Source organism: Rhipicephalus sanguineus, chromosome 2 (assembly GCF_013339695.2).
Source record: "Rhipicephalus sanguineus isolate Rsan-2018 chromosome 2, BIME_Rsan_1.4, whole genome shotgun sequence".
Taxonomy (NCBI): Eukaryota; Metazoa; Arthropoda; class Arachnida; order Ixodida; family Ixodidae; genus Rhipicephalus; species Rhipicephalus sanguineus.
Genome location: NC_051177.1, coordinates 35,115,039 through 35,141,394, shown reverse-complemented (window position 1 = coordinate 35,141,394; position 26,356 = coordinate 35,115,039). Strand labels below are relative to the sequence as shown.

The window sequence follows — 26,356 nt, the reverse complement described above, 5'->3', positions numbered from 1 at the left end:
TCCGTAATAGGGCCGTCAAGGATCGATGAAAAACAAATATAGCTTAACGTGATGAAATTGGATCCAGAAAAAGACAGCACAGTATATTTTGAACTTCAGTAACATTTGCTGGCAGGCTAGTTGGTGATGATGCATAGTACATATTGTGAAACAACACAAACGTAACAAGACGTAAAGAAGACACAGGACAGAGCACGTATGCACTCTGTCTGACTGTTTCCTGTATATTCTTTGTGTCTTGTTACGTTTGTGCTTTTTTACCTATGAACAGTTTATTTTTATGTCGCGGTAGGTTTCTGTTTCTTCCATAGCTATGCTGAAAAGACAACGGGGGACGACGGCAAAGTGCGGCTGCCGCACTAGCAGGTTGCAGCGAGCCACGGCCGGGCTGGAGAGGGCGTCCCGTCCGCTTCTCCAGTCCGGCCGTGAGCGAACACGATAAGCGTTTGGTGTCGCAATAAACAGTTGAAGTTGCAGAAGAATATCGATGGTGAAACTTCTGACGCACCACGAAGGACACGTCAAGGAAAATGAAGACAGGACGACGCGCTTCATCGTGTCCTCACTTTCTTCGTCCGTGTCCTTCATAGGACACGGACGCCATGTTTCGCCTTTTATCACCACCAACAAGCCCATTCTTACATCCTTTTGTGAATATCGAGTTCGCATAGATTAAAGCCGAACGGGAACGAATCATAATGAACACAGCCTGCCGTGTGCATGCAGTCTCGCCTGTTAGGCCTACTTTTAGAGTAACAGAGGAGAGAGAGAAAGCAAGCGAAGAAAACAGCTTTTCGATACCTCGTATTACGAGAGTCGGCTTTGTGACGTCATATTCCGTAGTCTATAGCACACGACTGCGCAGAATAAAACAAAGACGGGGAAACTGCAGACGGAGACAGACTGCGCTTGTCCCCGTCTGTTTCGTGCGTGGTCCCTGTTTTCTTCTGCGCAGTGTAGCAAGATCATAAAGCACAAACTTGCCGAATCTTCTACTGTGATTCAGTTACATTTCTTCACTCCGTAGGTGTGACTAGTCGGCAAAGTGACCTTGTTCTTGTGCTTCTGCCCACCTTGCGTCCTTTCAGTGGTGTTTTCTGCGCTACACATGCCATTAATGTTTTTTTAATGTACGCAATAAGTCTTCTAGATATTCTCCCCGTGAATTCGCACTTCGCACCTGCGCAGCCAATGGTACGGTTAAAATAAAAGTGCGAGAAGAGGAGGTTACTCGTTTTCCAAGGCTTGCAGTGTGTTGCAGGTTCGCGCGAATCAGGTGTCATATTTCCGTTTTCTCAGAAAGAGGAGATAATCTGAGTTGATTTCATCACATTTTCCTTTTCTACAACATGCAGATCCGCGGTGACAGCTGGGCGACGGCGAACAACGCCATCGAGGAAATCCTCGTGGCGTTCAACCTATCCGATAAGCGCGACACCCTGGCCAGCTCGCTCTCTTGGGGCACAAGGCGAAAGCTTCAACTTGGCATAGCCGTTGTGGGTAACCCTCAGGTAAGCATTTCTTTCTTTCTTTTTTTTTCGAATGGACACGTTCCGTACACTTTCTAGCTGACAACTGGCGTTCCACTCGAGCTAGTTAAGCTGCACCGACATCTTCCTCTCTGACTACTTCGAAACACACGCATGCGCTACCGGACTGATCCTCGCCACCTCGCGCTCATCGTACCAAGGTGCATTCCCTCCTTTGACAGCACCCGAAAGTCGCGGGATCGAATCCCTGCCGCGGCGACCGCGTTTCCAAGGAGGCAAAATGCTAGTGGCACATGCGCTTAGATTTAGGCGCACGTTGAAGAACCCCAGGTGGTCGAAATTTACGGAGCTGTCTTCTACGGCGTCCCTCATAATCATCATATAATGGTTTTGGGACGCTAAACCTCAACAACTATTATTATTATTCTTTGACAGTGGCGCTTTGTTCTGCACAGCCTTGGAGTACTCCAGGCTCCCACTGAAACCCCATCTGACGTAGTGAAACCATCATTCACTTCACCACTCATTGTCATCCACTTCTCGCGTGTAAACGAGATAAAAACGGTTGCCTGTTTGGCCTGGAACGGGCTAAAAATGTGTACGCCATGTCAGAAGGTGCCGCAGTTGTCGTTGCGTTCAGAAGTTTGCGGCACACATTGATTGACAAGAGTATTTTTGTTTCAACTAAACAGGCCACTATGGAAAACGTGTCGGGGAGCTAAAATGACTTGCACTAAATGGCTCGCACTGGCGTTTATATCTTCACGTGGGTTATGACGGTGAAGAACGCAACAGCCAAACCGTTAAAGGTTGAGCTATTTACGGTGTCACTAGGAGACAACAGCGACTTTACGGTGCTTAACTGTAACATATAGTTAGTGCGTATCACCTATCGCCAAACGCGATCGGCGTAACGTTTTAAAGGGCTCCTAAACCACCTCCGATAATGTTTTAACATATAAAGTAAACGCGCGCATCGAGTTCAGAATGCCGTCGGGATCAACAATGCCAAACGTAGCAGCTCTATGAGCCGCGGGCGCTTCACAAATTCCCAGAAGCAATCCCCTGTCCTCTCCGGACCTTTCGTTAATCCCCAGCGTTCGTCGTGACGTCAACATTCGCGTCTGTTCATGTCATCCACAAAAAGAACTTGTTTGTCTGCTCGCAGGTACGCGCGCTCGCCGCTCTTCCACCTCGCACGGTGTGGATGAGCACTCGGCTAGGAGGAGAGAAGAGCCGACGAACTGAGCATAGCGAAGAAAAGAACGTAACGAGCTAGGGCCTCTTCTGTATCACGAAACGCGTGTAACTCCGCTATTACGGCACCATTTCTAAAAATTTTAACGGCTACGTGTTCTTGCAGACTCATGCACAACTGCAGTGCTGGGCAGTATCGAAGATACATGTATCTTCGATACTATCTTAGATACTCTTTGGGTATCCTGTATCTGTATCGCAATACAACTCGCGAGACGTGTATCAGTATCTGTATTTCCGATACATTGAAGAATGTATCATGTATCTTAAGATACAAGATACTGCGATAGCAACACCACGGTGCGAAAGAATAAACGTTGGTTGAACTCCGCTCCTCAAGCCGATACTGTTCCCACTAAGCCACCAGAATAAAACTAAAGACAGTGACATTATTTTATCTTTACGCCAGAGTTTTCCAGCGAGGGTAAGGATGAGTTCTGAGCGTCCGTATTGAGGGAGCAGAGTCACGTGGTGGCGCTCGCGTCGGCTCTACAGACAAACGAGCGAACATCTACGCGTAGAGGACATTTTGTTTTGACGGTTTCTTTTTTTTTTTTTTAGTTGTGTCAGTGCTATGGCACTTCGCTCTTAGCCACTGTCCTATGCCACATATTCCAATGCGTGCGGTGTCTTTTGCACACATTCTGATGCCGCTGTAGTGTCGTTATCGAAGTTTCTCCTCCGTTGTGCTTCGTTACGAAGTCTGAAGAATGCAAGAAAAGGGGTTGCTTTGCGTCTCGTGGCTTTCACACATCGGCGTATTGAAGGACCTCGTCGATGCATGTTTGACTTCATGCAATGAGATTGACTTATTTGCAAACGAGATCCTAACAGCTACAACACCACTGGTACCGATGCTGGATTTAACAGAGCAAGCACTCGCTTAATAGAATCTATTTTGGCGTACGTCTCTTTTTATTTTATTCAATGAGTTTTCAAAATCATAATTCGATTGTGAGCACAAGTTCTTTGTAAGCTGTCCTTTTTCATCCCATACATTATCTATGTCTCTGTATTGCTTTTTTTCGGGGCTGCTTAGGGTAATATGTCTTTAACGTGCTGGCAAGGTGAGCTCTCTGCTTTATTCTTGCTTTCAGATGTCTGCATCATTTATGCTACTGTTTACAGACTTATATTCTACTTAAGTTTACTGTTATGTCAAGGCGACGCTGAGATCAAATACATAATAATCTGCGCGTGCTTGCAGTATACAGTAACAAAAATTCTGCTTACTGCGTAGTAAAATAGCGAAATTCAGTTTTCATTATAATAACGTAAATTACTAGCAGCCATCTCAAAGATATTAGCAAAGGGTTTGGAGAAACATTGTTATACAAAATGCTCCGTTTTTCTAATGAGCGTCTCAACGAGTCGGTTTACGCTATTTTACATAGGCACTGAATATACTGTGGTCTTACCTTAAATGCCTAATTCTCATAGCTATTAGGGGTTACCCGCAGCGGTGGTCTAGTGGTTATGGTGCTTGACTGCTAATCCGTAGGTCGCGCCGGCCGCAGTTCGATGCCCGTGTGCTTATATTTAAGTTGTATAACACCACGTGGTCGAAATTTCTGGAGCCCTCTACTACGGCTTCTATCAATATCATATCGTGGTTCTGTGGGACGTTAAACGCCACAATTATTGTTAGCTCTCGAGGGTGCTGCCTGTATCGTGTCCTATACTTATTCGTTGTGTTTGATACGGAACCACTTTTCTATTTAACTTAGTTCTATTTGTTTTTTTTTTTTTTCCTTTTTAGTCTTCTCTAAATATTTTTGCTGTTACTTCTCACCAGGTAATCGGAGCTTAAGTGGCAATGTATTATGAATAGCGGCGGTGTCCTGACCCGTTTCCTGGGCTGCGGATGTTCCCTCATGAAAGAAAAAATGTTAAAAGATCGCGCATTACTGAGTACGTCGCTAACGAACGCTTTACGCCAGCACATATATGTAGAATATAAAAGCAATTGAAATTTTATGTCCTCTACGTAAACACGATGTGTCGGAAAGAATGTCGATACCAGCTTTTCGCTGATGTACACCTGTCCGGTGATCGGGTATTGCGAAAACCATGATACGTTTACGGGCAAGGTAGAACTTGACAACGGTATTTGCACTATTGTGCGGAGGTTTCTTACTGAAGTTCTTGTGATTAAATCGCATCCCGCTAGCTGGCCAGCAAGCAGAGCATCGACTCCACCCAATTACAAAAGCGGCAAGAAAGAACCGTTATCAGCGAAGTGCATAAAGAGCTGTCATGATATGCAGCTAAAGCGACCCCAATAACTTGTTTCGGAACGAAAGTAAGATACCTTCAGCAAGAAATACAAAACTTTTGAGCTACTAACAGACATTTCATTCAAATGAAACAAAAAATGGTCGCAGTTTTAAACTTTCAAGCGAACATTTTTGCGCATCGGCGTTTAGTGCTACATTACAGTATAGACAGATATATAATAACAAATTTCCGAATGTATCGAGGTATCTTAAGATACAATTGGAATGTATCGTATCGGATACAATCGGCGTTGTGGTATCTTGTATCTGTATCTCAAATACTTCTTGCCTGAGTATCTTGTATCGTATCGCGATACAATTTCAAAGTATCTTTGCCCAGCCCTGCACAACTGCAACACCGCAACTAAATTTCGTCCTCTGGGTGGTTTGGGGCCCTTTAACGAAGTCAGTGGTGCTCTCGTTCTCTTTGCCCCGCGTGTATTGTTAAAGCTGGCCGCACCTGTCGAAAAGCCGCTTCTGTGGTAAGGTAATCTCCGCGAGCAAAATTGGTCCCTGCTCCATTTAGCAAATGTTCATTATCGAAGCCGCGACTCGCAGATCGTGGTGCTGGACGAGCCGACGGCTGGTGCCGACCCCGAGTGCAAGGGCGCCCTCTGGGATTGCGTCCTGCGGTTCCACGAGGACAAGACGATGCTGATGACCACGCACAGCATGGAGGAGGCGGACACGCTCGGCGACCGCATCGCCGTCTTGGCCGCCGGCAGGATGCGCTGCTGCGGCTCGTCACTCTTCCTGCGCAACACTTATGGTATCGTGCACGGTGCATGATTTACACACCGTCATCCGGACTTCGCGTTTTGTGACACTTTTGCGTTCATGCATGAATAACCATGACCAGGATTTGGGGACATTAGAGTGCCTCGATGCGCGCGCCCCCGCTTAGAGTGCGGTCATTCTTTGAAAGGGTCGACGCCGCCTCGACTCGCGCGTCCGCCATGTTTTAGCCCACGCCGCTCTTTGGTTAAACGTGCATGCTGCGCCTACCGCCTTGTCGCCCGTCTGCTCCGCCGCGTGTCCCGCAGGATGACTGGATGTTGCGTGCCACAGTGCACGAACCATTCTAGGAATGATTGGAAGATGTTTTCTTTCCCGAGGGATCCTAAAAGAAGACTTTTATGGACAGTGAGGATAAAGCGTGACAAGTGGCAGCCGACGAATGCCTCTCGTGTGTGCAGCGTGAGTATTGCAAGCTTTGTTGCTGTTTCCCATCACCTTTCCTTTGCTACGTCGGGTGCTTTTGGGACGATTTCTGAAACGGCGTATATGTTACTAGTAACGCAGTCACAGAATAGACTATTGTAAGTTATGTGTGTGCCGTGGTTTTGAGTGCGAGTTGGTGCCTCTTCAGCGCGCATTATCGCACTTGAACACGATCGAATGTTGAGCGAACTGGTAATGCCAAATGGTTTTATCGCGTTTGAACCATTCGCATAAATTTGGCGCTGTTTTCGGGGTGTGCTTGGAAAACGTGCTTTCATTGTCGCGAGCATCTCCTTTTGTTTGTTTTTTTATGCACGAAGGTGTGATAATGAATATTGTCGCGTCTATAGTGAACTGCAAGTATTTGGTACGAGTTGTGTTTTCTTTCCTAGCAGGAACTAGAAATCGAGAATGTTATTTTTCGTTATCCGGTGGAATAATTTGCCAGAACTGCTTTCTCTGAACAAACGCTTCCTTGTGTACATTACCATACGCGGTAATTAGTTTCAACGCGGCATTCACAGCGCTGAAAAACATTGAAACATTACATAAGTATAGTCGTATCCGCTGCAATTAATAAACGACATTCTGATGCTTACTGCAATATCGCTGGTATTTTTTCAAAATGGGAAATACAGCCATATTTTAAAATAGGTATTCAATAAGAGGACACGAAGACGCATACACCCGGCAATCGGTCACATATAATAGCAGCCTCGGAACCTGCGCGCGGATTCCAATCGCTTTAAAGGGACCGACAACTAACTTTTGCGGTACCCGTTTTCTTGAGTGCAACGGGAAGCTTACCGGTCAGAGCTTCTAATCACGGAGTGGTAACGCGGAGAACGCCGTAAAACATTTGTAATCAGAGTTTTTCGATCTGCAGCGATTATGCAGTCTTAATATCACATGCTGCAAACAGTGAGAGGTGAGCGCGATAGCGATTATACGCCAGCAGTCGTGACAAGATATGCCCTAAGTATAAAAAGGCAATGTTACGTTTGAAAAGCCTGCGGCGCCGCGACTACTGCTTTCTAGCCTATTAAATTATTCTACAATAGTTATAGCGTTTTTCTGGGGCTTCTTGTAGAAGTACTTTGGCCGTACACAGGTCGCTTTATCACATTTTAGTCAAGCCAAGCCAAGCTAAGCCTTCGAAAACGAAACAAGTGGTAGGATACACCAGCAGTGTTGTTCATGAAGTGGTAGCAATCCTCCACAGAACAGTAAGTCGATGGCATTTTGCGAGCAGCAGCGCAAACTCGCGTGCTACTCTTCAAAGGTCCGATACGACGAGAGCAGACGAGAGTCGAGCTACGCGGGAAACGCCGCCCGACGCCTCGCGCACGCGCCGCAGCCTCCGTTTCACTGGAAGCCACGAAAGCAGCGCCGCATCTCATGCTTTACTTCTTTTACCTTAGAAACAAATGGGATTCGACAATAACATACATATTCAAAATTTCAGCCCTCGTTCTGGTGCGTGTAAAAGCATTGGACTACGTACAACAAAGTGCTTAAGACTGCATACGTCTAGTTCATGGCGCTCGCGCTAGGCTGCGCGACATGCCGGTTTTTGTTACTTTTAAACGCGATTTAAAAATATAAATCCTACTCAGATCGCGAAAAGTATTCTGGAATCTGTCACTATAATTCACGGCCTTTTCATTTCCACCAGGATCTAATCACCCGTTCTGGCCAGTTGTCCGTCCCTTTAAGATTTAGCTGAACAGCGAGTAGACCTTAGGACTCTCACGTCACGAAATTGATCACTGGTGATGGATGTTGGGAAATGCTGTGTGTATGGCACACGCAGCATTGAGACGCGCAATTTGCATTGCGCGTCTCAATACTGCGTGTCTCATTTCGAGAATTCGAGCTGGAATAATTTCAGACGTACATGAAAGCGTACATTCTGCGCCTTTATGTAAGGCGCATTATTGCACCGCTTTTCGTTTCGGCAGTCCCGGGAATGATACCTTTCAATTATTGCTTTCTAATAGACAGTATTCCGCATCTTTAACTTCCCTGAATAAAGCTAAACTGTCGTGCCTTCAAAACGACACCGCACGAACATATATACCCGCAAAGTATAAAAGTAAATAGTGATGCCTGCAGCTCTCAGGGATACAAAGCAGCTGTGCGCCGCTCAGCCACAGCCCAGCGGCCGCGCTGGCAGGGAGTATCACTGCGTTCTGCGACACCTTTATGCGCAAAGTATTCGATTACTTGTTCTGATGCATGCCTGGAAACTTTTAACTAGCGACTTCCGTGAGCGATTTTGCGTTTGCGAGGGCAAATCCGGCACAAAGTGTTTTTACTCGAGAGCAAAAGGCTGCGAATCCGCGCGCCGGCAGTGCGCGCCTTGACGATTGGGCTCAGTAATGGCGACCGCTGTAGCAGACGACGCGCTTGTCTCCACCCTGAACGGAGCGGAGGCGAACGAGCGTATCGAGGCACTCTAGGGGACATTAAGGTCCCTAGATAAAACAAGTTTTCAAGGTAGCGACGCCCTTCCTTTTCCTCCTCGCTTATTTGCCTGGAGCGCCCCCAAGAAGGGTCAAAGCGTGCATAAAAAAGGGAATGTTTGTGTTCAGTTATTACGGCGGATAGAAATATTTATAGCAAATGTAAAGTAAATTCGACGTAGGATAAAAGGTTACTTAGTTGAATATAAGCGGTACAACATAAGAAGAAGCGTGATGTGTGTTACCCAACTGGCAACGTTGTTATAGTTTTATATTTCACACCATTATCCATGGCGTCTCGCATCGTACGTCGTAGTTCGTCCCGGTTCGTACAGTTCTCCGAATGTGTTTTGCTCGTGAATATGATGTGGCACAGTTAACGTGCTTCTTGCTGGATCCTGTGATCCTGACTGACCACAGGGCAGCACCGTGTTGTGACGAGTGATCATAGCCGCTTGTGCGCACACAGGCAAAAGCCGTGGCCAGACTAGAACGAACGCTTGACTAGCAGCATTGCGATGACAGTTTTTTCTGGAAAAATACATCCATTTTCGCAATCATGATGCCAGGTAATCGTGGTGCATGTTTTATTATCTGGGTGACTACGGAAGAGACCGCGGCACCGCAATGCGGGTGCACGCAACTTAACGACCAGTGGGGTTCTACCAGTTTGGTGTCCCGAAGTGATGAACATTGCGACGATGTCGTCGCCCTACCATCAGCGGTAAGTACCAGAAACAGACTTAAAAAGCGTTGGCACAGCGTCGCGTTTGAGCCTGTTTACGCCGCGTTCAAGAGCAAGTGACTCGAACTGGTCTGGCATGAAATGTCCCTGAAAGTGCAGCCACTTCAGCTGTATTCAACTGTACGTGCATACGCACAAATATTTGTAACGAATTTCACGTACTAGACGCGCGTTAGACGCGCGTTCTGTAGCGTTTCAACAGAAGGCGACAAATCAACTCGCCTCGCAAAGCCGCGTCTACGGCGTTGCACGGAAGTCCTCGCGTCAAATGTTTTGTAGCCACACTTCACGGCGTGCCCTATTCCGGATACCAGGAGGTATGTTGTAGAGGGAAAAACCGCCTTCTGTTTTGTTGCTGCATCCGACAGCACAGTACTTGACATATTCAAAATTCACGGCGAAGCATGCTCGGCCGACTTGGCGTCAACTGGAACGCTCCTCTTCTAGAGCTTGTCTTGGATACGATTTCGTCTTTCGTCGCGGCAAGAATCCGACTGGAACCATATGCACATGCGCACTCGTTTTGAACCTTTTGCTTTATAATAAATATCACCACCATCCACTAACAGCATCACGTGCAACGAATTCACCAATCACAGACGCAAATGATGGAGAAAAGGAGGGGTAGGCGCGAGAGTGAGGGGGAAGGCGCAAAGAGCAATGAGTGTCGCTACCTTGAAAACTTTTTTATCTAGGGACCTTAGGGGACATATGCACGTACCGCCATCTCTCGTCGGTGACTGCGGTGGCCTGCCGTAACTAAAGTGACCTATTCTAGCTCACTTTACCGTAACTGAATGGGAGATAGGCGAAAAAAATTCCTATTTGACGAAAGAAGTTAGTTATAAAAAATGACTCCCGGTTCTATACAGTAGAGACTTATTCGAACATTCTGTTAAAATTACAGTGTCGCACTACAAAGCGCGTGGCTTCCCAGTGTGTTTAAAATTTTACAATGGGGCCCCATGTGTTTCTTATGGGCGGTGTTCAATTCTCCTGTGAAGCCACACTCTTTGTAGTGCGATACTACAATTTTACCAAAACGTTCCAGTAGGTCTCTGCTGTATAGAACCTCGAGTCGTTTTTGATAGCTTGCTTTTTTTGAGATAAGTATGATTTGTTTCGCCCATTTCCCATTCGGTTATGTCGAGGCGCTGTTGCGACCGCGAAGAGATGGCGCCACGCACAAATGTCCTCAAATCCTGGGAATGGCATGCCGCGTGAACCCGCACTGGTGGCCTAGAGGCCATGGCTATGCGCTGCTAAGCGCGAGAGGCGCGTGTTTGTTTACTGACAACAGCGGCCACAATTCGCTGTGGGCGAAATGCAAAGCGCCTGTGTACTTGAATTTATAACCCCATTAAGGAAAACCAGGCCCGTAACTAGGGGGGGGGGGTTGAGGGGGTTCTGACCCCCCCCGAAATTTTTTTGATGCTTTAACTTTTCGGGTGATACTAAAATATTTACACGCCTTCACAGCGACCCCCAGCTGCCAAAGTTACACTGCAACTTTCCTGGCATTGCTTCCCTCTTCTTCCTTTCTTCAAACCTACCAGAACACCTCAGCGCTCCCTCCCCCGCACGCGCACCTGCCCTATTGTACAGCTTTGCACTTCGCCCTCGCGTTCCTTCGAGTCTTTTCTTTTTCGTCTTTCACCCCGTAGCAGCTCCTTTATTGATTCCAGATGCTTTCCTTGTGCATTGCCGCTGGAGAAGTTATCCGTCTGTGCGGACCGCACGTGTCGGCTTTGGGTTTCTACGAAAAGCGCGTCTCCTTCTGTGAAAGTAAACAGTTCGACAGCAACGGCAACACCAACACGACGTGCGCAAATTTGCCAGGGAACGAAACCCCTAAGCGGAAAAACTCAGCGGCGCATTCCGAGGACGCAGGCTGCAGGGTCACGGCCGCTAGATAAAAAGCGCTTTTTATCCAGCGGCCGTGGCAGGGTAAACTTTTCTCAAACTGTAGTCTTCGCCACCGAAACGAATCATCGAAGATGACATCTACTGAAAGACTGGCATATCCGAGCAACTTCGAACAACCTTAACCACACGCAAGGAAATCTACCTCTTCTGTACACACAAGGTATATGCGCCTCCCTACAAAGCACACAAAGCGAGGATACAGCCGGCACACAATCCGGCACCAGCGGTCAACTTTCACAGGAGAGAAAAAACGCCGCCAAGCTGGGCTGCGCGCGGGAGTACAGAGGCTGACGTCACAGCCTACAAAGTGCATTTTTGGGGGGTCACGGCTATTTAATTAGCGCAGCCCAGAGAGAATTATGCAGGCGCCCAGGGAGCCGTCTGTGAAAAGGTGACTTTTTCACAGGAACGGAGCAACACCTGCTTTCTGGACTGTACCACGGGAGTGCAAATGTCTCGGCAGTGCATTCTTGGGGGGTTCACGTATATTAAGGGGAGTATGGAGTGCCCATGGAGTCTTCTGTGAAAAGGTCTTTAAGTAGCGTTAATCCAGTTTGCTGCAGCGGGAGTACAATAATGGTCCTGCATGCACACCAGCTGTAGCGGCGTTCAGAAAACACATGCGCCACGCGGGAGCCGGCGCGTTCATCACACTTCTACATTCTAGCCACTGTAAAGTGGATAAGAGAGGAAGAAAACATCGCCCGCCGTTCACGCCAGGCAGTCGAAGCAGTCGCAAACGTCTTTTTGGAGCCACTGGCCACTTCTGTGTGCGTGCACAGGATTGCGGCAGCAAAATGAAAAGACACTCTGCAACAACGAAGCAAAGGAGTCTTGCGTCTTACTTCAAGAAAGTTCGAACCGATGAAGCGGACGGAGAAGAACCGCCTCCTTCGAAGGATAAAACTTCGCCCTCCTCAGCACTGGTGGAAAGCCAAGCGCGTCGGAACTTCTGTAGCGACTCAGGAGAATGCACCGGTTTATGTGAATCACCTGAGAACGAACACAAGCAGGACACCCATGCGCCGCCGGAAAATGATGGTGGCCGCAGTGCAACTCCAAGTGACCTTTGTTCTACAGTCAACGCTGGGCAAAGTGACGCCTTTACCACTGGGCAATGCCCAAGGAAGGTGAGTGGCATGGCACCTACACATTCTGGTTCGCCTCCCCTCTGTGCGACGAGTGCGAATATTTTGGACTTGGGACTGTTTGTCTCGAAAAGCAATAATGTAAATGATCCAGAGACGACGGAGAAGCTGCTGCTCAATCCGTGGACCCCTCCGGCTAACTATGATTATCCAGCCACAGGGAAAAGGAATCTGAAGTTCCAACCTCACTGGGTAGATCGTTACCCATGGCTTGTTTATTCAGAGAAGCTTCAAGGAGCATTATGCAAATATTGCGTAGTCTTCGCAAGCGAGTGTGCAGGAAAAGGGGAGCACCAGCGCTTGGGCTGTTTTGTAACTAAGGAGTTCACCAATTACAAGAAAGCCATGGACGCCTTTAAGAGCCACGCATCCAGCAGTTATCACGCCATGTCAACAACGCTATCGGAGAACTTTTTAGCAGTCCGGTCCCGCTCACAGCATGACATCTTAACACAACTTGACCACGGTCTTAAAAAGCAGGCGGAAGAAAACCGCAAGAACTTGCTGCCAATAATAGAAACAATCCTTTTCTGTGGCACGCAAGAAGTACCGCTTCGCGGCACAGACGACTCTGGTCCGATAAATATGTCTGAAGTGCTGCCATTGAAAAATGATGGAAATTTCCGCGCACTGCTTAGGATGAGAGCAAAATGTGGAGATGCCGCCTTGAGAGCTCACATGGAAACATCTCCGGCGAATGCGCTGTACACGAGCCCAAAAATTCAAAATGAGTTGATCACCCTCTGTGGTAAAATCATACAAAGAAAGATAGTTGAAAACGTCAACTCAGGTTCGTGTTTTTCAGTTCTAGCTGACGAGGCCACTGATATATCTCGCACCGCCCACATTTCCCTATGTGTAAGGTACGTTGGACACGACACGTCGGGAGTGCCCATACTTAAAGAAGATTTTGTAGATTTCGTTCCCGTGTACGATCTCACTGGCAAGGCGCTGGCGAGCACAATCCTGAACAGCCTTAGAGGTCATGGCTTTGACCTGAACCTACTTTGCGGGCAAGGATACGACGGCGCGGCATCAATGAGCGGCCACCTTAACGGTGTTCAAGCCTTCATTCGTCAAACAGCGCCCAAAGCGTTGTACGTGCATTGTAGCGCCCACTCGTTGAACCTTGCTCTGCTTCACGCATGCAAACTCCCCAGCATCCGCAACTGTTTGGGAACTGTATCCTCAACCTGTACGTTTGTGAGAGCTTCGCCACAGAGGACGAAGCAACTGCGAGACAAAGTAGAAGATTTAACACAAGAAAAAAGAAAATCAGTTCTCTCGTTTTGCTAAACAAGGTGGGTAGAGAGTCACGATGCACTTCAGCGTTTCCTTGAACTGTACGTGCCTATTGTACAATTCCTCGAATATTTGGAAGAAGAGGCCGCGTCATCTGATACTTCATCAAAAGCTTCTCAACTGCTCAATGCCATTACGAAGCCCGAGTTTGTCGTTTCGCTTCAGATCTGTAGCGACCTCTTCTCTTTGACACTGCCACTTTGCAAGTTTCTTCAAAAAATTGACTGTGACTTGGCTCAAGCGTGCGATCACGTAAAGAATGTTATAGACGTTCTTTCCACAAAAAGGGCTAGTGCGGAAACGGAATTTAATAAGATTTTTCTGAAGTCGCTCTCTTTGCTGAAGATCACAAATGTTGAGATGGCCCTACCACGCATCACTGGAAGGCAGATGCAAAGAAGCAACGTACCTTCTGCTACTCCCGAAGAGTACTACCGGAGGAATGTGTATTTGCCTTTGCTGGCTGACTTCGAAAATCAATTAAGAGACCGGTTCGATGCCCATAAGAAGGTCGTGGTTGGCCTTAACATGCTGCTGCCGAAATTCTGCGCATCGGCTAGCCTTTCTGATATTGATGATATTCCTTCCGCTAATGTCATCGAAGCAGAGTTCACACTGTGGGTGAACAAATGCTGCCAGATCGAAGAAAAGAATCGCCCAGCTTGTGCTTTACAGGCCTTAGAGATGTGCAACCGCGACTTTTTTCCGAACATCCACAGCCTACTTTCTATCCTGGCGACTTTACCCGTGTCGACGTCGACCCCGGAACGGACTTTTTCCACACTGAGAAGGCTGAGGAGCTACCTTCGAAATCATATGAACAACGACAGATTGACCGGACTAGCACTGCTCAGCATCCATCGAGAACTTCAAGTGACCCCAGAACAAGTCCTCACAGAATTTTGCAAGTTGCCGAGAAGGAAAAACTTCCTCGTTTAAACTTCCCTCTATGTTTCAAGAGTCGATTAAAAGCTAAACCCAGCTAGCCCAAGCTTCAACCCTTCTATTCTTCGCAATTACGAGGAAACTATCCAGCAAGCAGAATGTGCGAACGGTAACAAGAAGATCGGAATGTCGGGCGACTTGTTTGTTTGCTTGCATACATACTGTCACGGACTGCCATTTTTGCGACCCGGCGTAACGGCAAATTAACGGGCGCCGCACTCCCCCGCTGACCGGTGGAACCGTTCGCTCATGAAAAGACTGGTCTTTAGTGCAGGGAAGTACTGAATGGGGTGTTCTTCTTCAAACGTTAGTCGCCGATGTTTGATCCTTTGTACCTACGGCGGCGTCGGCAGGGTCGTCAAAGGCCGCGATGCACCCCGAACCAGCTGTAGACTGCAAGACGCACCGGCTGAAACCAAGGAAACTGACCATTCCCACGGGCAAAACTGCTTGTGGACAAGCCGTATGAGAGAACCCCAACAGGTTGTCACTCTCGCTCAGTTGAGGACCCTCTCCTAATTAAAAAGGGACGCGGTCAATATATTTTTAGGGTGGAGTTTCTAACAATGAAACGTGCATGACTGGACCCATGTAGAGGTCTCTTTTCCCCCAGGACGAGAATGAGGGGACACGGAGGTCGATTTAAGCGCAGGATTTCGCCTTGCTAAGCAGTCTAGTTGCTGACCAACATGGTGTAGAAGGAGATCAAGAAGTATCCCTTAAGTGGTTGTGGCTCCGTATCGGCTGGCCACCTAAACTTAGCCATTCGTCTAGTTGTGACGCGAAATTAACGTCTGTAACGTAGGCATCGGTGCTTGAATCTCGAGTAAGTTCAACCTGCCCGAGATCGGCTTCAAGCACTAGCCTACCGGAAACACCAGCGCTGCAACACCGCCGACATCGCAGTTGTGCCAGAACTCTCTCTGACTTCTTGCATCCGATCGTCGTGGACTCAACGCTGCCGGTCATCACAGGTATCCCTTCACCTGTTTATACCTTCGGACTTTCTCATCTGTAGTTTATTGTTGGTTAGTTTTGTGTAGTTTGTAATACTTCTCTCTTGTAAGCTGATTTATTGATTTTATATGTATTTTGTTAGTTGGTATTAAGTGTTGTACTAGATTCCTCGTGCTGCAATATCACTAGAGTTTTGTTTTTCCCCACACACGTCTCTGATCTCTTCACTGTCTCTGCTTACGTACGGAACGACCTAACCTGCTGCCATTCCCGTCGCCGACTTCGCGCTGGCGACGCTAGAGTGGCAGCTTGTAACACATACATACCGTTTTTGTACCGTGGTTACATTGTGTTACTTCATCAGGAGCCGTTGGTCGCGGTGTCCCCGGCTTTGGTGGTGCTATTGTCCAAACTTATTTCTTGCTTTAACCAGAATTTGAGGTTGACATACCAATTTCTTTATTTGGGTACAAATAATTGAAAAGTACCATCGAATTATTACAAGTAAGCGATGTACTTGATTTATTCACAAAAATAAGCCAGTATAAATCTTAAAAAATGGCAGCCGCTCTACACGCAAACCCCCCCCCCCCCCCCCCCCCCGAAAAAAATTCCTGGGTACGGCCCTGAGGAAAACGCATCGTGGTTTCGAAACTTAAGTTCTCCGCTTTAACTCAAAATGTTTGCATGTCCGCATGTGCGCGTTTGCGTATGTATACCTGTACGACTCGCCGCGCTGTAGTGGTTATTGTGCTTGACTGCTGACTCGAAGGTCGCGGGATCGCCGCATTTTTATGAAGGAAAAAGGCTTGAGGTCTCGCGAGATGGTCAAAATTTCTGTAGACCTCCACTATGGCGCCTCTCATAATTATACATCGCGTTTATGGGACGCAAAACCCAAAATTTATGTATGACTGTACACGTGCACGTGCGTGCGGGTTTATGGTGATTTTATAAGCGCTGTTTACGCCATCTGTTTACGCCACTATTTCAAGTAATTACGCGCCAGGATCAAGGTGGTCCAAGTGGCTTACATTTCTGGTGTCATTACAGAATTGCTACACACTATAGGGGTGCGAAGACTGAGGAGACAGCGAATCGGGTGTCCTTCCCGTCCTCCATTCTCTCCCCCTCACCCTCACTTCCCTTTCCCACCCCCTTGCTGTACTGTATTATACACGGCCACGTTATGCTTTACCCTCTCCGCTCCTCCTGTTCCTCGCTTCTCTTTCCACCTCCTTGCTATATATAGCCATGTTTCGATGTTTCCACCTCCTATAGCCGTGTATAGTGGGCTATGCTTTCTTTCTCTCTATTCCCGTTTCTTTCTGTCTCTCTATATCTCTCTATTTCTTTCTCTTTCTTTCGTTCTCTTTCTCTGTGTGTGTCTCTCTCTCTATCTTCTCCTCCTTCTCTCGCCCATAGCAACGCAATCATGAATATCACATGAATACGGTGTGTAAGCTTCGCATCCGTTTACGTACGAAAGCTGCGCAGGTGCAACGGCAATCGCGTGTTATACTCTCTGGCGCACAGGTACGGGTTATTGGATCCGCGTGACCGTGGAAGAAGGCGCCATCCACGATGACCTTCACGAATTGACCCATGCCTTTCAAAAGCACGTACCGGCAGCCCGTATTGAAGATGGCGAATATTCTGCGCCGCTTAATTATCTTCGTCGTGGTGGAACGTACAATATCAATGTTGGAGACGTCGGGGCCAATACGCTCATTGAGGTAAGCGTCACCAGTAGTTCGTATTTACGCTGGTAATCCTGATCACCCCTAATCTATGTACCGTATAACCCCTCGAGACCCTCTAGCGGTGCCTCCAATGCAGAGTTGTATACTTTCGTTGCTATACTGTGACGTGCACGCTTGCCGCTTTCCTGGCTTTATGAGTTAGTGGTGTGTATATATATATATATATATATATATATATATATATATATATATATATATATATATATATATATATATATATATATATATATATATACCATTTTATTTTGGTTTTGTGGTTAAGGAATGAATCACTTTGCAGATAGAGCTTCCTGGCGCATGTGCACTCCGCCATTCCAGTCTGCGACTTATTTTCGGCAGGAGTTATTTTCAAATGATATACACAAGCAGTTGTGTAGAGTGTTGCTTCTTTTGCTGAGCACAAGTTCGCCCAATAAACAGTTCAATCCCTTCCGGCTTGAGTTCTGTATACCTTACCGGCACGACCACGTGACAATACATGTATAACGAGTGGTCGGCACGTGAACATCCTAGTGAAATGAAGAAGGGGATAGATAGGACGAAATAAAAGAAAGAAGGGCCACAGAAGATGGCATTGAAAAGAGTGAAGAAAAAAACTGGAGAGACGTCGTCTAACATAGTGCGGATCTGTGAGTGGAGAAATGCTTGAGGCCCGTGTCCATATGTTTAGGTGCAGGTTAAGTGGTCGAAATTTCCGGATTCCTCCACCACGGCGTCCCTCAATCATAACGCGGTTTTGGGACGCGGAACCCCAGATAATATCATATGTGAGCGAGGTGGCCGGTATCTGGCATTCGATGACGCCCTGGTCGGCCGTCTCTTAGCAGATTTAGCATTCTTGTAGCAAATGTAGGCGAGACATTTTCCCTCGCCCACTTTTGCTCTGCCACGCAGTTGCTGAAGGAGCTTGAGGAAGTGCATGGGCGTGCGCTGCAATCGCTGTCGGTCTACGTGGCAGCCCTCGAAGATGTGCTGAGGCAGGTGGAGCGGGATTCGGACCGCAGAAAGACCTCACCGCAGCCACAGGCGCCGCAGCAGCTGCCCGACGTTCACGTGGCGGGACAAGAGTCGGAGGTTGGCTACCCTGCGGTCGCCGCGATCGAGGCGAACTTTTCCTCGAGCGGCGATCTGCGGCCCCGCCTGAGTCAACAGCTTGGAGCGCTCGTCGCCAAGAAGTTACGGTACGGCAGCCGCGACTTCAGGCTGCCCGTGCTGATGTTGCTGCTGCCGCTCTCGGTCAGTGCTTCGCTCAGATTGGCTCGCTCATCTACTACCTCACTGGACTCTTTCCATAATGCTTCTCTGCGCTGAACATTCGCCACACTAATGGTGGCACCTATTGTGATTCAGGTAGAGGCGGCGTCCTTGTTGCCATAGGCGTGCGCAGGGTTCCCCATCAGGGGGGGGGGTGGGGCAAAGGTTCATCGCAGCGCCACCCACCCTACTATATAAGTCAATGTATGGGGCACATGTTGCCCCCCCCCCGCCTCATAGGTTACTAGAAGGGTCAATGTACGGGGCAGATTTTGCGGCCCACACCTTAGGTGATTAAGGGCCGCCCTCCCCCCCTTGCACCACCCCCCCCCCCCCTGTGCGCATGCCTATGCTTGTTGTACATGCTGGGGCTTGTCCATTAGGCGTATTCATAGCAGAGAGCCAAGTCTACATTTTCCGAGCCGTAGTGCAAGCAAACTGTGGTTGAACACGCTGATTTTAGTTGGGCTAAGTGCACCGCAGGAAAGGTAGCTTTATAATTATGAAAAGGGAGCACACTCGCTTCACTTTTTTTCAACCCACTCGCTTTTTGTCTCATCCACTCGCTCACCATTTAGCTCGTTTTCTTACGACATTGCTCAATCGCTGACTCACTGACTTGCTCGCCCACTTTTCTCGCGAGTGACCCCTCTCACTCTTACACTACAAGAACAAAAAGAGTCATTTGACTCTTTTTTTTTGTGTGCCCTGACTTACCACGTATACGACTTTCTTTAAAGAGACACGATAACCCTCTTTTGAGTCACACGTACGATTATTCTACGAGAGTATAATGATCTCCTAAGGGAGTACACTTGTGACCCAAAATAGAGTTAACGTGTCTCTTTAAAGAGAGTCATACACGTGGCAAGTCACGACTCACCGAAAAGAGTAACACATGCTCTTTTCTTTCTCTTAGCGTGTACTCGTTTACTCCCCTTACTTACTCGCTCTGACTCTCTCTCTCTCTCTCTTTCGCACTGTCAGTTTCACGAGTGCGCTTGCATACCTACTGATCTCTCTGGCTCTCACTCTGACGAGTACAATCTCTGGTACTCAACACAATGGGAGAGATGGTTCGGATTCATACTCTAAAAGGCACGAAAAAAAAAAAAAAAGACACCAAGTAAAGACGACTGCGAGTCGTCCTGTTTTCCGTCTTTCTTTTGTGCTAGTCTCTTTCTCGCCTTTTAAAGCTACGAATCTGGTACTTGCCAGTTGGCATTGAGCTGTGGATACAGAAGAGAGGCGGCGCGTTTGTACGCAACTCGAGGTCACGGGAACAATTCTCAGCCGTGGCGCTGAAGCTCATAAATCAGTCAATAGCAAGTTCGAAGGAATTATGTAAATATGGAACAGGCCCGTAGCCAGGAATTTTTTTCGGGAGGGGGGGGGGGGCACTTGCTGAAAGCCTTGACTATTTGAGAAAAACGCCTATTTTCATTATTTATTTTCGGTAAAACACCATGTATCATAAAAATCTCGGAAGGGAACCGCCCCCCCCCCCCCCCCCGGCTACGGGCCTGATATGGAATATTAAATATGGAAGTATAGAATATGGAAGCATGGGCAAGTGCCGACGTAGTACGGTACGCGCATTGCCGACTTCTTAAAGCGGATTTTCCTGACACTGAACTGTCGGTTTCTTTGTGTCTGACTCGGCGATGTCGCTTTGCGCTTCGGCAGGTCCTGTTGCTGTTCGCCTACATCAACCAGACGCACATTTCTCGCAAGCTCAGCTACTCCGGACCCGTTGAGTACTCGCTACTGAACGTCTTCGGGCACACGGTCGCGTTTTACACCACCGACGTGTCGACCTGGAGCGAACCTGCCGCTCAGGAATATGAAAAGTGAGGTCGGCTTCGTCGTTTGAGGGCGAGTAATTGTAGGGTAACAGCGCCGCCTGCCCGGCTCTGTAGCATGCCCTGCCATGCCTTGACTTAAAAGAGTTTGAATGTGAGCGCATTGGAATCAGTCTATTTTGAAGTAAAACAGCGCTGCTTGAAAACACGGACGAGTAAAGAACACGCGAGCATGGGCACATGACTGCCAACAAATTTATTTATTGCGCGTGTGCAAATATACAGCTTGTAGAAGAAATGAGGAAAGTGAGGGGGATGATTGTTGTTGAAGCACATGGGTCTGACAGTAAAAATAAATGCGTTCTTCATGATTAGTACTGGCGGAAGCCGTACCCTTTGCCAGATGAAATGAGCGAAGGCGCGCTAACACACGTTGAGCCTCTGCGCATCATTATGCCCTGACTACGCGCTCGTTGGTTGCGCATCGTTGTACACATTGCCTGGCTACGCGCCTAAGTCTTACCACTGCGCGTGACTTGGATTCACATATGACCCATATGGGGAATGGGATACCGCGAGTTCGGTGCAGGTGCCCTAGCGGCAGTCCTGTACATTTCGTATAATTATGTGTTCATCTTAGCTTCCCTTGGTTCATAATGCCGGGGCAAAGTATCGCTTTTCGTTGGAATAACTAGGGTGAATTTGTCTGCTGGGCGAGTATAGGCACGGTAGGAAGCACGGATGGACAGCCAGAAAATGCTGTCGCCAGTAAAACAATACGTTTTCAGGTACCTACAAGAGGAACAAGAGGCCGAAGTGCGTGACCTCGGCGATGCCGATCCGCAACCGTGGCTGCAAAAGTTGGCGCTGAACAACTACCGTCGCTACCGTTCGCAGTATATCATCGGCGCCCAATTCAGGTCCACCAGCAATTTGTCGGGAGTGCCGGAAAGCGCTTTCCTACCGGGAAGCCAGGACAAGGACAACGAGACGGCCGTCGAGGTGCGACGAGGTGAGACGGCCGTCGAGACGGCCGTCGAGATGCTTTTGTCTGTTGAAGTGTACACAACTAAGCGTGTTGCATGCGACCAGTTTGCAAATTGTATTGGCGTACCATGCAGCTATGATGTCCAACGTGCATACAGCACAGTAGATTTTCCGTGTATGTTTGTACCATCGTGTTTCAATTAACCAAGGTCGATTAATATAACGAAAATCCTTGTCGCTTAAAGCGAAAAAAGAACGCCTTAAACCATCAGAAAAAGACAGCGGTGGACGTTAATAATTTTGCAGCTAACTTTCCAATGATATTTGCTGTATGTTGATTGATTGGCTTATGGGGTTTAACATTCCAAAGCTACTCGGGCTGTGAGAGACGCCGTAGTCAAGGGCTCCTAGTCATCTCGACCACCTCGATAACGTTTACTGACGTCGCACAGTACACGGGCATCTAGCATTAGTTCTCCATCGAAATGCGACCGCTGGGCCCCGGATCGAACCTGCACTTTTCGTATCAGCAGCCGAGCACCGGAACCACTGAGCCACTGCGGCGGCTGTTGCTGTATGTAACTCGTTTATCAACTAGAGAATTCGGCGCAAAGTAGCCTACAACCACGAGCGAGATGTGGCTATATTTGGGTACGTTGATATACAGTGAAGTTATTGCGACATTTGTTTTTAGACATCATCTTTGTAGGCTCACTGACCTCCAAGCATAGATCATGATCTAAAAGTGTGGAACGACTCCCATTGGCTGTAGATGCAAACTTTACTTATAACACAGACTTCTCTACCCGCACTGTGTCAGCATTGTATTTTCGAACACGAGAAAAATTCCGGTTGCGCGTTTCTGTTCTCAGTAGGGTATACCAAGATAAGCGAAGTGTTTTGTCCCGTACTCATTACCAAGTACATGTGATTAATGTGTTTGAAAGCAACACGTCGCATTCGTTAAGCTCATGTTCAAAGCTTTGTGATACGTAAAATGTGTCAAAAAGTGTCCGAATTTCTTAGCAAAATCAGTCACAGTAGCAAGACTCAATTTATTTAAGCGCTTGTCAACTCATACTCTCCTAACTTCCAGCTAAATTAGGAAACATGTCCAGATTGAGCTACAAAAACCGCCTGTTTCGGTGTAAACTTTATCAAACAGCACTTTAACTGCTTTGCACAATTGGCGCCTGTAAGATTTACAGCGTTTCTTGACTGAAACTCTCCTAGTTTTCCGTTAAATTTCTTGGGCTATTAAGGCGAAAGCCTTCGATGCCTCATCAAACGCGAAAGTTAACCGTCGGCGTCGGCAGCGTCCCGCGGCGTCGGCGTTAACACGAGTGATGCAAAAAATCATTACGTGACATCACCACGACGTCAAGTAGCGGGAAAAGATTGTGACGTCACACAACAAGACGTCACATGATGACGTCATTGCATCACATCGTCGCTTGGTCAAGTGCGGACCGATCACGGAGGCAGTGCAAAACCAGGTGAGGTGCAGAAAGCTTGCAATGCCTCCGATCTTGGAGGCAGCGCAAAACTGCGTTAGGTACAGAAAGCTATCGGAGGGGTGTGGTGGGTGATCACTAAATCGACTGAGAAGGAAAATAAGGTGTCTTTCGCCTTCGAGTCGTCGAAGGCGAATGCGTAAGAAACTTGAGTGAGTTTTTCTCGAGGCACCTGGTTGTGCGAAATGATCAACCTCTCGGGAGTATGCAGGTAACGGCCTGGCACAGCGGCTACTCACCGCATTCGTCTGCGGTGTCCTTAGTGGCGGCGTCGCGTGCCTTCCTGCCCGGCTGGCGGCTGCGCGTGGTCAACCATCCGCTGCCCAAGGAGAATCCGAGGCCCGAGCCGGACCCCACCATAGTGCTCGCCACGCGCCTGATGTGCGCCGTCTTCATGCCCGTCGGACTGGCTTTCCTCGGCGCTACCTACGTTCTCTTCCCAGTGGAGGTATGTTGTGCGAGGCAGGAAACAAGTCGGGGAGTGCGGGGAGCTTAACCCTCTGTGTGTGTGTGTGTGTGTGTGTGTGTGTGTGTGTGTGTGTGTGTGTGTGTGTGCGTGTGTGCGTGTGCGTGTGTGTGTGTGTGTGTGTGTGTGTGTGTGTGTGTGTGTGTGTGTGTGTGTGTGTGTGTGTGTGTGTGTGTGTGTGTGTGTGTGCACACCGCGCGCGCGCGCGCACACACACACACACGCCGCGTAGGGTTCTCCATTACTGGAGCCTAGTTTCCCCACAGCGCCTCCCGCCCCCCTTTATTGTGTCCTGGAGGCACCACCAAAGGATAGTAATAGATGAAGTGGTGTTTATTATGCGCTTATAATAGTTGCTCAAAATCCAACTTCCCTCAAGTCCTAGTAGAAAATATCAAGAGCTCATTTTGCGCCCTGAAATAAGGGCGAGGTGCCAATTCAGAGGACGCACAGCAATAAACAATGTCACGCTGTTATTTACGATTTTTTAGCGTGGCATATATTCATTCGGAGGTTAATAATTAGCATGCGCGTTATTGGATTGGATTTGAGTGACGAAAAGCTTGCTGTTAAACTGTAGACAACACACATTAGTCAGCGCTTAGCAACACTACATAAACCCTTTGGTGCACACTGTCCAACATTATTTGGCGCTAACCAGCGCCACGAGAATTCGAGCAAGCCCAGTTGGGACACCGACCACCGCCGTCCACAAACATTGGGGTATTTTTTCCAGTATAACCCTCACCCTGAACAACAATTTTGAGTAAAATTCTCTAAAAATGATCTACGCGGGCCGCGTATTACCGCAAAGCTAGCTTTTTTGCGTAGCTGTGAAGCACTGCCGTGAAAACACCTTTGTAAATAGGAATTTACCTTTTGGTTTTGACATTAGCTCCAAGTTAAAAAAAAATTGTGCGTGTTCTAGGCATGAAAATACGCTACAGATGCGAACGTCAACTTCTGTAATTACATGTTATCGCATGTAATTTACAGAAGTTAGCGTTCGTATCCGTAGAGAACTTACGTCGGGCTTCTCTCACGTCGGGCAAAACTGCGGCATAATATTTACCTGTGCGGTTATTACAGTCAGAGGCGTTTCAAGTACGGGGTAACCTGTACGTACTGCATGTTCGCAGGAACGCGTGCGCAACGTGAAGCTACTTCAGCTGCAGTGCGGGGCCAGCTCAGCCGCTTTTTGGGGCTCGGCGCTCGCTGTTGACCTGGTGTTGCACGCATGCTGCTCGATGGTGATCCTGAGCCCACTCTTCATGCTTGACCGCCACCAGGTGTACTCGGACGGCTCCACGATCGGTACTGACATGGCTCCCCTCAGTGCGAAAACCAAATCAAAGTGAATTGTGGATGAAAATCGCGAGGATGTTGGCGAGCGTAAACTCACCGAAAGTGTCCCTTTGAGACTTTTGTTCAAACGAACAGTCGTGAGCAGTGTGAGTGGGAACACGCGAGCGCGTCGTAAATAGCGTCGAACCCGACCAAGGGTGATTCACGGCCGCTGCTGACGGAAACAAAGTGGAAACGTCGCAGTCCCGCTAAATATCGGCACGCCGTCCTCGCTATTGCTGATAAAAAAAAGAGGGGGGGGGGGGGCAGCCGATTGCGTATCGCGGGCCGCCAAGCACAACGCGGCAGTGTGCTGTAAAATACCGATTTTCCATTCGCATGTGTGTGTGCGTGTAACACAAAATCAAGATATAGCAAAATGTAATTTAAAAAAACGATATTGCTCTTTGCTGCGCATGAGTGCTACGACAGGCGCTGCAATATCGAGCTGTTATGTTATCTGTGTGATAGATTTCGCACATCGTAAAAAAAGAGACCCTTGATGGGAGCGACAGCAGCTCACGGAAGAGCATCACTCTTTATTCTTGACAGAGTATCGGTCGAATTGGGGTTATTGAGGCTATTCGCCACGCGTTCGCGTGTTCCATGTCATAGTGATCACGATAGTGCATAGAATAGCTGGTAAGGCTTCTCTTGTATTCTCTTATGGTCATTCGATAGGTGAATAACAGTTAAATATCGCTTATTCAGGCTGGATATCCACGACTTCCCTCCAGTGAACGCAAGATGAAATAGATACATCCCCGGAGATGCTGAATTTATTCAGCGTACGTTTCTTGCATGGCCGTCTGACCGCACTTTCTTTTCGTGTCCCAGCATGTGCACATTCCCTTATACGTGCGTGACAGAAGTCGTGGCTAAGTTCAGGAGTATACGTTGCATGGATATATTGCAGCCTTTTGCATAGTTTGTTACACCGCGTTTTAAATTCACAGCGGGCGCTTTGTATTGATGCAGCCTGTGGAGATTAACAGCACCTGTGTTAAGGGTAATTTATTATATCGCTGACAATTAAGATCGATGGTTTTCGGAGAGGGACTCCGATGGCCAATCCCGATAGAGACGGTACGCGTCGCCATGTCTGTACAAAGCTGTTTCCGTGCACGACATAAGCCCTGTATTTAGAATAAAGTGTGAAAGACTTAGGGTATTGTGCACTCTTCTATGGGAAAGCTGTATGAAATCGCAACTTGAAAAAATTCACTGCGAGTAGCCCCGACACCGAGTGCGCTTAGAAAAAGTGGCGACGATTTGGAGCACACTGTACTCCACTATGGGGCAGCGGAATCTTCACCGAGACTAATAAGACGGCTAAGGAACCGAGTAAGAGGAATATCTCGCTTTGTGTTATTTTTTATTTAACACATAGCGAATACCTCGCTTTGTGTTAAATAAAAAAATAGCGCTATGTATAGTGTTGAATTCTTTACGCGTGTATGCGCGCAAGCATCGCAGGCATCAGTAACACAAATG

The 26,356-nt window shown here is 47.9% G+C and overlaps 1 protein-coding gene across 1 annotated transcript in view; it reads left to right on the top strand.

The window, feature by feature from the left end:
- Nucleotides 1–26,356, top strand: part of LOC125757338 (phospholipid-transporting ATPase ABCA3-like) — a 50,193-nt gene that overhangs the window by 5,453 nt on the left and 18,384 nt on the right. Inside the window, exons 5-12 of the mRNA XM_049412815.1 lie at nt 1,356–1,511; nt 5,582–5,804; nt 17,269–17,468; nt 18,390–18,731; nt 20,436–20,599; nt 21,340–21,563; nt 23,316–23,500; nt 24,658–24,872. Of these exons, the coding sequence (XP_049268772.1) occupies nt 1,356–1,511; nt 5,582–5,804; nt 17,269–17,468; nt 18,390–18,731; nt 20,436–20,599; nt 21,340–21,563; nt 23,316–23,500; nt 24,658–24,872 (1,709 nt within the window). The remainder of the gene's footprint in view (nt 1–1,355; nt 1,512–5,581; nt 5,805–17,268; nt 17,469–18,389; nt 18,732–20,435; nt 20,600–21,339; nt 21,564–23,315; nt 23,501–24,657; nt 24,873–26,356) is intronic.